Source organism: Bos indicus x Bos taurus, chromosome 19, assembly GCF_003369695.1.
Source record: "Bos indicus x Bos taurus breed Angus x Brahman F1 hybrid chromosome 19, Bos_hybrid_MaternalHap_v2.0, whole genome shotgun sequence".
Lineage (NCBI taxonomy): Eukaryota > Metazoa > Chordata > Mammalia > Artiodactyla > Bovidae > Bos > Bos indicus x Bos taurus.
This window is the reverse complement of record NC_040094.1, coordinates 40,968,719-40,981,212: the sequence shown is the minus strand read 5'-3', so window position 1 is coordinate 40,981,212 and position 12,494 is coordinate 40,968,719. Positions and strand designations below refer to the sequence as shown.

Below are 12,494 nucleotides of genomic sequence, written 5' to 3'. Positions count from 1 at the left end.
AGTATTAAGTGCACATCAAAAGTCAAGCAAAACCTCAATTCAATGAGTCACTGAGCTTTTAAAGAAAGCATAATTTTCTACAATTTTAATTTTCAACTGTGCTTTTGTGTTTTCAGTTTCTAGTCCTTCAGTGAGGAAGACATCATTATGTAATCAACACTTGGCTACTGCACTGAGGTGGTAGATTGCACAGAAATAATACCAACAGAGCTATGAACTTTCCCTGTGTATCTTAATGGGGCGTTAACTTTAGAGCCTAGCTGTGACAATTTAAAAGCTAATACTGTTAAAGCAAATAGTCCAGAACACAAACATACCCAGCTTGAGTCAGTAAAATTTAACTAAAGCTTCATTTGAGTTGGGTAGGCTACTACAGAAATTAAGCTCTTTCTCCATCACCCTTTTTAATTTTGAAATAAAAGCCCTGTAGTTCTCCTTTGAAAGAATGACATTAATAGAGGAGAGAAAGGATGGAAAAAAGTGATATGCTCCCTGTGAAGTATATGTGTCAGAATCCTAAAGTATGGAGGTCAAGGTCAGTGTGTATAAATAATACAGCTTAAGAACCAATTAACTAACATGACCCATATAATATGTCTATGCCCCTAACATACAAACTGTGGTCTCTAAATATAATTTTCTACTAAAAGGACACCTTAAGAGAAATGGCCAATTCTAGGTCTGTGGCAGGAAATGAACTAGATGAGACTAGAACCAGAAAACAATAGAGGCTATCAATTCCACTATGGTTGAGTCAAAAGGTCCCAAGAATTAACCTGAATAAACTCCCAATGACTGAAGTCTGGACAGTTTGAAGAGGAATAAGGATGATAACTCTAATGAATTAAAACATGTCAAATATGTTTAAATCCATGAGTTCATAATGACACTAAAAATCAAACCCTAAACAACCTCTCTCTGGTCATCTTTGGAGGATAACAGTAAGCCACCTTATAATTTTGAAAACTGGTAAATAAAATGAAAGATTTAACCCGTTAATAAAACCCTTTAAAAAACTTTTTTTTGGCCCCACCCAGGTGGCTTGTGGAATTTCAGCTCCCCAACTAGGGGCTGAACCCATGCTCTCACCAGTGAAAATGTGGAGTCTTAACCACCAGACTGCCAGGTAACTTCCTAATTAAGCCTTTTCAATATCATTTGTACCCAAGGTTAGCCAAATAGATAATCTTTCTTTATTCCAAGAAAGAATGAAATGATTAGAATATCATACCACAAAAAAACCCAAATGAATTGATGGATACAGACCACTAATAGCTAACAACACTTCCAAACAAGACAATTACATATTATTACATAAAGTGGTGTGTGTATATGTAACTCCACTCCAATAGGGGTGAATATTTTATTAGACATTGTTTAGAACTGCCTGTGTAAGAGAATAATAAAAAGTTGACTAATTTGTAATGGATTTTTTTAATTGTTTTTAAATTTTCTACAGATAATGCACCCAGTTATTGCCTGTACTCTGGACAAGAGGCTCCCACCGCTTCCTACCCCCAACTAGGATATACAAGTGACTATGTGATCTGTCAGAAGTACACAAAACCATCTGTAAAATAGTTTCAGGGTCAGTGGGTATTGGGAATCAGACCTGAATTCACCTACAATTTATAGGAAATAAAAATAGAGAACTATGCTTAAAAAATCACCATGAAGATGCAATCAGCAAAGTCTAGATGGTGAGAAACTCTATAGGACAAATAAACCAATTTCTTCTAAAAAAAAATTATAAGGAGGGGGGACCTAAGAGAGATGGAGGGGGAATCTATAATTAAAAGATGAGATATCAATTGCAATCTATGAATCTTATTTGAAACTATGTGTCTGATATTAAGAAATATTTAACAGATTTCTTTGAACTCTGGCTAAAAGTTGATCCCTATTCTTTTGAACTTAAAGAAGAGCTGCAAAAAAACAAATGGAGAGATAAAACATGATACAAGTTCATCAGTATGTGAGTTACAAACAAAAAAAAGATGAAAGGAATCTTACCCACAGCTCCAAACATCTATCGCTGGTGTATAACGCTCCTCTCCCAGCAGAAGTTCTGGAGGTCGGTACCACAGAGTAATAACTTTGTTTGTATAAGGACGGCTGAAAAGTAAAATACAACCATGACATAAATTTACAATGGTTTCCGATGAAAAATACTTGTATAATTAAATGCAAATTAAAACAGCTGTCAATTAGAGATGCGATAATCAAAACAGCTCCATAGCAACCTAACAGTTCAAAAGTAAGCTTGACGGAAGATGATGAAGAAATAACTTCCATTCCAATTTGGGTTGATTTATTTCAGTCTAAAGCAGGTTCAAGAAATCAGAAAGAATTAAGTGTCTAAAATCTAGGTGGTAACACATTTAGAAAATTATGGAACTCTTCAGTTACTGCAATTTACAGAATACTAACATATCCAAGAATAAAAAGGACTTTTTCCTATTTCCCATATGTAATTTTGATGAATGACTCACCTCTCTTCAGAATTATAGAGCCGAGCAAGTCCAAAATCTGCTAGTTTGATCTGCCCACTGTAAAACAAAAATAATTATTTTCATAAGTAACAACAGGAGCTCCCAAATTACACTTAAAAAGTCAAGTGCTGGGACTTCCCTGACAGTCCAGTGGTTAAGACTTGGGAGTTTCTGCTTCAGGGGGCACAGGTTCAATTCCTGATCGGGGAACTAAGATCCCATATGCAACAAGATGAGACCAAAAAAAAAAAGTCAAGTGCTAATTTAGGAATTAAAGGAATTACAAAAATGAATTTTAACCTTTTAGTTCTGCTCTTAATGGTAACTCTCCCAGATTAAGTTTCTTTGACCACACCACTCCACAAAGCCTAAGGGAGTTTTTTTTAGACTACTATTATGTTTTTGGATATGATTCCTTAACTAAATATTTCTTTTATTTCTTGGCAAACAAAAGTGACTAGAACCTGCTAGATTAAATACTTATGGTTGGGAAAAAACTGAATGGGCTATTTTAGATTAAGGGAGATTTAAGAGGCCTAACAACTAAATCCAATTCATAATCCCTGACTGATTCTGGTTTGAACAAATTAGCTCCACAAAAGACTGTTTTTTTATTCCGGCCACGCCATGGGGCTTGCTGGATCTTAGTTCCCTGACCAGGGATTGAATCTGGGCAACAACAGTAAAAGTGCCAAGGCCTAACCACTGGACTTCCAGCAACTCCCTACAGAAGATATTTTTGACATAACTGAAAAAACACAAAATATGGACAGTTAGAAAATAATATATAATAATTCTGTCAGAGTATTTAGAGTCAAACATACTGATGTAATTTACTTTACTAGTTTAAAGTTACTATTTTAAAGTAAATTACATCAGTATGTTTGACTCTAAATACTCTGACAGAATTATTATATATTATTTTCTAACAGTCCATATTTTGTGTTTTTTTCAGTTATAAAGGCAGAAAAATAAGGGAGCAAATACAGCAAAATGTTAATTGTTATATAATGTTGATGTTAAAGAGACCACATCCATGTTTCACTCTGCTAAATATCCTTCCTTTGACATTGAATGAAGTAATATTTTAATAAAATGCAACACAAAATGCTGGGAAACTATTTAAAAACCATAATTAACTGTTGGATTAATCATACCTATCTCAATTTTTGTGTACAATTTGTGTCACCTCTTGGGCAATGAAAAGCCAGTTGACTTTTTTTAAAGGACTGGGGATATCTCAGGGGTTTGATAGCTCAGATCTAGCAGAAAAAATGAGATAGAAGAGGGGGAAAAAAGGCTATTCTACGAGGTGCTCCTCAAAATCTGAGCAATAGGACAAAATATTAAAACCAGGTAACTACTAGCAACAAAATTTTACATTAAATCAACTCAACATTCTTAGTAAAGATTATGGGCACCTTACCCACTTGTCCCATACCTCATCACATTTTAAGTTCAATTTATAAGCAATTTCTGAGAAAAGCAAAAGGAAAGAAATAGCTGTCTTGAGTCCTATATTGAGACAAAAAGGGTTCCTCAAATTCCTTGGCATCCTTACTTTGATCCCAAGACTCAAGGTAAGTTCTACTATGGTACAACTTAAAAGTTAAAATGGCAATAGAGGCACTTTCTCGGTGATCCAGTGGTTTAAGAATCAGCCTGCCAATGCAGGGAACACGGGTTTAATACTTGCTCTGGGATGATTCCATTTGCAGCAAAGCAACTAAGCCTGTGCACCACAACTATTAAGCCCAAACTCTGCAACCAGAGAAGCCACAACAGTGAGAAGAAGCCTGCACTCCGCAGCTAGACAGTAGCCACTGTACACTGCAACTAGAGAAAGTCCAGGTGGAGCAACAAAGACCCAGTACAGCTAAATAAATGAATAAAATTAGCAATTAATTAAATTTAAATAAATAAAATTTTTAAAAAGATGGTGGAAATGATAAAATGTATTAAAAAAAATAGTAATAGATATATGGTTATGGAAAATAAGGCTAGACCTAAGTATCACCAGAACCTAGTTTATTTCCTAATCCATCCCCGTACCCTCTTACTCTCAGTAGATAACCTTCTTCACTGGAAACAGATGTCATCTGTTAGGTGGGAGCTATTTAACATTGTTTTACCTATACTTATTTACACCTCTAACCTTGCTTTCTCCTTTTCCTTCAATTACAGAAAAAATGTGTCAATCTCTTTTCCTGTTCAAGGATAATCCATACTACCACTTCTGGCTTTGATGTCATCTCCTCTAGAACCTCATTCCTTTAAATTACTTTGGTTCTTTCCTGAATCGTCAACTTTCCCCTCTTTATTTTCTTTTTCCTTAGCATTTAAATATGCTCAAAGCTCTGCATCCTTAATAAAAAATTAATAAAAACAAACAAAGTCACAACTACAATCACCTTCCCATTAATTATGCTACCCACCCACTTACCCCACACTTTCACCACTGACCTTTTTTATTTTCAGATTCTCTTCTTGGGTCTTAAAACCTATTTACATCACCTGACATCTATAGCCATGCATTCCTTAAACCTGCTAATTTTGCATTCATGATATTTCCTTATTTTCTTCTGATCTATCTGACCAGTTTCTCAGGTTTCATCTTCTCATATCTTTTCTATGCTTAGTAACTCCTGAATCTACACAGCTAGTTTGAAACTCACATGTGATCATATGCCTTACTTGGTATCACTACCCTGGATATATTATAGTACCCTGAATATATTAGAGTATGGGGTTTCCTCTTTTGCCTCATGCATCCTATTCTTCCTGTATTCCCTACATTGACCACTGTGCCACCCATCTAGTTTCTCAAGTGAGAAATCTGTGAGTACACTGATTGATTCCCCACCATTTACTCTCTCATCAAGTCTACTAATCTACCAAGTCCATGCTGTCCATCCTCTACTAGCAATGCCTTGGTTAGTTTAAGTTCAGACCATTTCTTATGACATTTTTAGTAAGTCTGTGTGCCCCCAGTCCATACCCTATATAGTGACCATTCAGTGACTTTTCTAAAGCAGAAGACTAATTGGTCTCTCTTATATCTAAAATAATTTGGTTTTATTTATAGTTGTGTAATTAAGATAAATATCACGAAGCCCAACCCCGCCCTCCTCCCTCTCTTATCGACTGTTTTCCCTCCTTCATCCAGCTGAGGACTCCTCTCTACGCCATCTCACTCAAAAGTCTCTGTGTAGACACTAAATCAGCAAGAATAGAGGCTGGTTGGATCAGACTAGACTATGAGACTCCTGTAGCCTGCTTAGAAAACTGAAAAGAAAATTCACTTTAGTCTAGAAGCTCACCAGCTTCCTGAACTTGGGAAGTTAGGGACAGAGAGGGGCTAGACCCACCAGAATGGACACCAAACAGGACTGCAATTATTTCCTAGCCTGACACATCCCCCAACAGAAGAGCAAAAGAACAGAAGAAAGTATAGTCCAGAAAACTGCAAGATGATAGCCATCATCATTAAAGTTTTTGATGCCTTATTACTGTATATATAGATGGATTTAACCAAGTGCAGCTTTAATAAGAATTATGGTGGGTCACAGATATAGTGACAGAAAGGAATCTTTTAATATCACATTTTATCTCATAAAGGTATTTAAGTATAAATAATAATTCTATAGTAATTTGGACAATTAATGAAATGTATTAATTATATAATTTGAAAACAAAAAATTAGCCAGCACCTCTTAATGGCTGTCTCTTATAAATAAAATTTAAATCAGCTCCTCGCAACTGCCCAGCTTCATCTCGCCATTGTGTGTTTCACTCTTCTTGCCCTAGCAATACTGACTCCTTTTCCAGTTTTTCAAACATGCTATGTTATTTTCACATTTATGTGCTTTTGTATATTTTGTGAATTTGTAAATGTGAATTTACAAATGTGAATTTGTAAATTCAATCTCTTTTGCCTAGAAATGTGACCCTCTGTTGTCATTCTTTCTGGTAAATGCCTATTCATTCCTTGAAATCACATCTTCCCAGATGCTCCCAAATCTGGGGGTGGGGGAGAGTTTAATAAATGTTTACAGAAATAAGCAATTTATTTGTTTAGCTTCCCTACTAAATGCAACTCTCCAGGGACCAACCATCCAACATGGGACTTTAGGTGCTAAAACCAGGACAGTCCTGGGCAACCCTGAAGAGCTGGTCACCCAACTCCACAAAGATAGGAAACATGTCATAGTCATTCTATATTCCCATCAATTAATAGATAATGTTTGTTAAACAGAACTGAACAGAAATATTTAATACAAAGGGTGCATCAGACAAGTTCAGTTCAGTTCAGTCATTCAGTTGTGTCCGACTCTTTGCGACCCCATGAACTGCAGCACGCCAGGCCTCCCTGTCCATCACCAACTCCCAGAGTTTACCCAAACTCGTGTCCATTGAGTCGGTGATGCCATCCAACCATCTCATCCTCTGTCGTCCCCTTCCCCTCCTGCCCTCAATCTTTCCCAGCATCAGGGTCTTTTCAAATGAGTCAGCTCTTTGCATCAGGTGGCCAAAGTATTGGAGTTTCAGCTTCAACATCAGTCGTTCCAATGAACACCCAGGACTGATCTCCTTTAGGATGGACTGGTTGGAACTCCTTGCATCAGACAAAGATGGCTATAAAAAGCCTAATTACCTACAGAACCAACACTGGCCTTATTTCAACGGTCCCAGACTTGCTTTTTATTCCTCAGTATGTAGGGCTATTACTCAAGGCTACTGTAAGTAACAAATGATATCACCAATTCACTTTAAGCAAATAGCCAAAGAGGAAAGAAGCAGATGATAAAAACTTCTGAAGGATTAACACTGTTCTTTACCAAATTCCTGTCTGTCTATATTATTAAAACCCAGAAGTAAGTGCTGGCAGTGGAGGAGAAGGGGACGACAGAGGATGAGATGGCTGGATGGCATCAATGGACATGAGTTTGGGTGAACTCCGGGAGTTGGTGATGGACAGGGAGGCCTGGCATGCTGCAATTCATGGGGTCGCAGAGTCGGACACGACTGAGCAACTGAACTGAACTAAACTGAAGTGTTGGCAGAATGGTCAGTCCCCAACTACATCTGTGTTTACTCTGAAATTCGATAACTAAGAAAGTCTCAAAAGCAGCTATAAGAGCAGGTTTCTCCCAATGAAACAAAGGAGAATTTCCTTAACTCAATGTGTGTAGGAATTTGCCTAGGACCACAAAAGTATTACTATGGCAAAAGCTCTCTGAATATTCCTGTAGGATATGAGTGATTCTCTAAAATGTTTGCATTAAAAAAAAACCTTTACAAATAAAATAAAAAATACCTTTACAATCCTATCTCCTTTAGCTTCTTACCAAGACTGAGTCTGAGACTGCTGATAAAAGTATCCCATCACAAGTTGTTCCTAAGGTACAGACATCAGATGTATATAAACACAAACACTGCATTATTGGGTCTATCTATAACTCTTTAATTAATTAGCTGAAACTAAGGGTGTCAGAAGAGAGGGAGAAAATGCTTAACCTCATATGGTTACTATGTTACCTGTTGTTCAGCAAAATGTTAGAACACTTAATATCCCGATGCAGGAAATTCTTTTTGTGACAGTAATCCAATCCTTCCATTAGCTGTTTCATGAATGACTTGATATGGTCCTCAGAAAAGTGCACCAAACCAGATTCCAGAAGTCCCATTAAGTCATGGTCCATATATTCAAATACAAGGTAAAAGGCTCCTACACAGGATGAAGAAAAAATTTAGAAAAGAGAAAAAGGATGCTGAAATAACGATGCCTTAATTTTTATATAATTTTGGAGTTGACCATTAGCTCTCTAGAAAAAGATGTTTAACTTTATATATGAAAAAACTAAAACTCCAGCAATGGAGTAACTTGCCCATTTTAATAATAAATAACAGAACTACTATTTGAATTAATCTTCTGACCCACAGTCTGGTGCTTTTTGGACTACTTACGTCTTGAAGGGGACAACTCCCCCAATTAGGCTGTATAACTAGTCTTTTATGATCTAAATCAGTTGGCAAATTACAGACTGCTTGGGGCAAATCCCTTCTGTCTACTGCTGTAAATAAAGTTTTATTTGTAACATACAACCATGCCCATTTGTTACACACTCTGAGACAACTTTTGTAGAAGTCTTTACAGAAGTGCTAACAGCACTCACATAATATGCCAGGGGTGCAGACTATTAATGAAATTTATAGTATTTAAGAATTGAAAGAAAAACGAATCATCCAATTCAACATCCTACATTTAAAAGTAAGGTAAAAGGCTAAGAGAATTGTAAAAGATTTGAAATCCACATTATCTGTACACTTTCAGCATGGTACATGATAGAGGCAAATTCTGTAACATAAGAAACACTAGACCTAGTTATACTATAATCTATCCAGTCTAAAATTCTTCTCTCAATAACATAAAGGTATGGATTCTTAGTCTAGAGGGTAGGCTTCAAGGACCCTGAAATAGCATATAACATTTTAAATGTTTTTTTTTTTTAATGTTTTTTTGAAGAATGAATCCATGAGATATTTTAAAAGGTCCATGACTGTCAAAAAGTTAACCACCATTGGATTAAAGGAATACTTTAGCTTTAGTTAAGCCCTCCTACAAAAAAAGAAAACACTAAAATTGCAAAAGAGTGGATAAAGGATACAAAGGGACAACTCAAGAAAGAGAAAAATAAGTAAAATTCATAGACAAGGGAAAAAACTTGTCTTGTCTTGTCTAAGGGAAAAACACCAATCCAAAATAATGGTATCACTCATATTTCACCTATCAGATGACAGTTTTTTAAAAAGATAAATTCAACATTATGGAGGATTAAGTGAGATGGGACTCACTGGTGGGACATAAATCATTATGCAATCTACAATTAAATATGAAAATTCCTTTCACCAAATAATTCTATTTCTAGGAAACTATATTAAGAAATAAATCAAAATGCAAAGATTTATGCAAAGATCCTCAATGCAGTGCTATTATAATATATTTTTAAACTGACAACTAATTGCTCAACAAGGACTGGTGAAATTAAATTTGGATTCATTTATCTTCATGCACAGTCATTAAAACATGTTAATGATACAGGAAATAGCTTATGGCAAGTTATAAAACACTAAATATACCTTGATCTCAGTTATGTTAAAATAAATACAATATCTATGAAGTACTAGAAAGAAATATGCCAAAATATTAACACTATATAGTGATCGTCTATGGATGGCAGTATACTGGAAGGGAGTGGGTGAGAAGTGATTGCCATTCTCCTTTTCCTATTCATCTACATTTTCATTTCTTCCACAATAGGTATGCATCACATCCATTCATTATTTTTTTGTGATTAAAAAAAAATTTTTATTATTTGGCCATTCCGCACAGCATGTTAGTTTCCCTGACCATGGATTGAATCTATGCCCACTTCAGTGAAAGCATGGAGTCCCAAGGAAGTCCATTATTTTATTTTTTTTTAAGAAAAAGAATTTGAACAGTATATAGTAAATTACTTATACAGTACAGAATGATATGGATAAAAGCAAGCACCTGTCCAAAAGCAACCAATTAACATTTTTTTATGCATCTTTACTCTGTATTATTTTTATAATCAGAAAAGGTTAAAAAACACACCCAGAAATATACCTAGTATACTTAATTCTATTCCAGTCTAATTTTCATAAATTTATCTAAGCAGAATTTCCTTTTCTTTAAAACTACTTCTGCCAAACTCAAGAGATACTACTCCCTTAATGCTAATACCTCTGAGGCTCTGTAAAGAAGTCCAACTTAACTTTAACCAGTACCCTCCTAATTTTAAGTATTTCAATCATATTTTCTTAATATCCCAGGCTATATTCACATATGCCATCTCTTTACAGCTGCCCATTTCTAAACCTTCAGATTTATTTTAACAGAAGTTGGCTGGATGTCATAGATAGACTACAACAATTTTATTCCCCAAAGACAAGTTACAAATCCAGGAAAACCACAATGTGACCTGAAGAAAATTGTTTTAGAAATACCTGCTTTGGATTCTGAACTGTATGAGCGCAAAGCTACGTTTAAAAAAAAAAGATGCATATAAATGAAGGAGGGCTTCCCAGTAGCTCAGCCGGTAATGAATCCGACTGTAATGCAAGAGATCCTGGTTCTGGTTCTGGTTCTGGGTCAGGAAGATCCCCTGGAGAAGGGCTAGGCGACCCACTCCAGTATTCTTGGGCTTCCCTGGTGGCTTCAGATGGTAAAGAATCTGCCTGCAATGTGGGAGACCTGGGTTTAAACCCTGGATTGGGAAGATCCCCTGGAGGAGGGCATGGCAATTCACTCCAGTATTCTTGCCTGGAGAATCCCCATGGATACAGTAACCTGGCGGGCTACAGTTCATGGGGTGGCAAAGAGTTGGATATGAATGAGTGACTAAGCACAGCATAAATGAAAGAAGGATGAAAAAATGAGAATAACTGTTTAATCTGGGTTTTAACTTTCATTACTATTATTATAATTTGTGGAAAAAAAAAAAACAAAAAGAACACTTCAAAATGTTGCTTGGAGGAGAACCTTACATTTTTTTATGTGCTCGCCTTATTAGGTGTTACAGCACTTTAACTGTAATGATTAACAATCATTTCCAAAGAGTACACTGATGAGGATGGATGGACATTTTATAAAATACGCACTGTTCAGCATAAGAGCAATGTGTTAACATCTTAATTTTGATATGAATTAAAGAAGCTGGATTTGTTTAGTACAACCTGTTAAAAAACACAAACATGCAAACAAGGAAGGGAAATACAATGTACCAATCTACCATACAGAAACAGGATTCTTTGCTAGTACCTTTGTCCTTCTTGAAATCCAGTGCATCCTGTTTATCTGTGACAATTTCCTTCATGTTAACAACACTTCGGTGGATCAGCTGACGAAGGATTTTGATCTCACGAATGGCTGTGATTGGGAAGCCCTCTTTTTCATTGTCCAGTCTCACCTTCTTCAGAGCCACTAGCTCTCCTGTTACAGCAAATTCAAACAGTTTTATCATAATTAGCATTTTCTGGCCACCATCATGAATCAACCAATATATGCTCTTGCTCTGATAAACTTAATGCCTACTTTAATGCTACATGCAAGATATTTTATATTGTTGTTTTTTTTTTTAAATCCCCAGGTCCCCTTTCTTATCTTTGATTTTTAAATGACTTTAAAATTTTAATTCAATATTCGATTAGGCCTAAAAATTTTGGATTATTAAAATATACCAAAAATTCAACTACTTCATTTTATTTTCAAGGACTAACTCCTTACCAAACAAAGAGCAACTTACAAATTTTATTTTTACCTTTTCTTAAATCCCCCAAAACATTTTCAGTGGACAACCAGATGGAAGGTTTTTAGAGGGTAATAATTATATTATGCTTTTGGAAAATTTTGGTCTATTTTGTAACTTTTGGAGACCAAATTAGAACTCAAAGTTTACTTTTGCTAAATCCACTTAAAGCAGCAGTACTGCTAAATTTTTAACCTTCTGACATCTAGAATTTTTTGGCATTATTTACCTGTGTCTTTGTCTTTGGCTTTATATACCTGGCCATAAGTTCCCTCTCCAATAATCCCAATAATGTCAAACTTGTCCACACAGCGTTTCCCCCAGTCACTTTCTGTTTGTCTTCTTTCTCCGTAACGCGGACAACAAATTCTAAAAAAGGCAAAACAAAAAAATAAAACAAACAAAAAAGCTGCTCTAAAAATTTAAGTGTTTTGTTTTGTTTTTTTTCTGCATCACACAGTTTGTGGAAACTTGTTTCCCAACCAGGGATCAAACCCATGACCTTCAGTGGAAGCTCAGAGTATTAACCATGCCAAGGAATTCCCTAAGTGTATTCAAAAAGAACAAAACAGAATTCTTTTATGATGATTTCTCTGATTCCTGGGTCTTTTATCAGTTTCTTTATTAAAAAGGCAGGAATCAAATAATATAAAATAAATAGTAAACAGTC

At 35.6% G+C, this 12,494-nt stretch overlaps 1 protein-coding gene across 7 annotated transcripts in view; it reads right to left on the bottom strand.

Annotated features, from left to right (window-relative positions):
- The window catches only part of CDK12 (cyclin dependent kinase 12), a 63,688-nt gene that overhangs the window by 37,072 nt on the left and 14,122 nt on the right, over nucleotides 1-12,494 (bottom strand). For all 7 annotated transcript variants that reach the window (XR_003507031.1, XR_003507029.1, XR_003507028.1 and 4 more), the window contains exons 4-8: nucleotides 12,054-12,193; nucleotides 11,338-11,508; nucleotides 8,031-8,220; nucleotides 2,493-2,549; nucleotides 2,014-2,115 (exon numbers count right to left, since the gene is read on the bottom strand). Coding sequence is in view for 3 of the 7 variants with exons in the window: in XM_027519807.1 (XP_027375608.1) it covers nucleotides 2,014-2,115; nucleotides 2,493-2,549; nucleotides 8,031-8,220; nucleotides 11,338-11,508; nucleotides 12,054-12,193 (660 nt within the window). In the remaining 4 variants the exon portion in view is untranslated. The remainder of the gene's footprint in view (nucleotides 1-2,013; nucleotides 2,116-2,492; nucleotides 2,550-8,030; nucleotides 8,221-11,337; nucleotides 11,509-12,053; nucleotides 12,194-12,494) is intronic.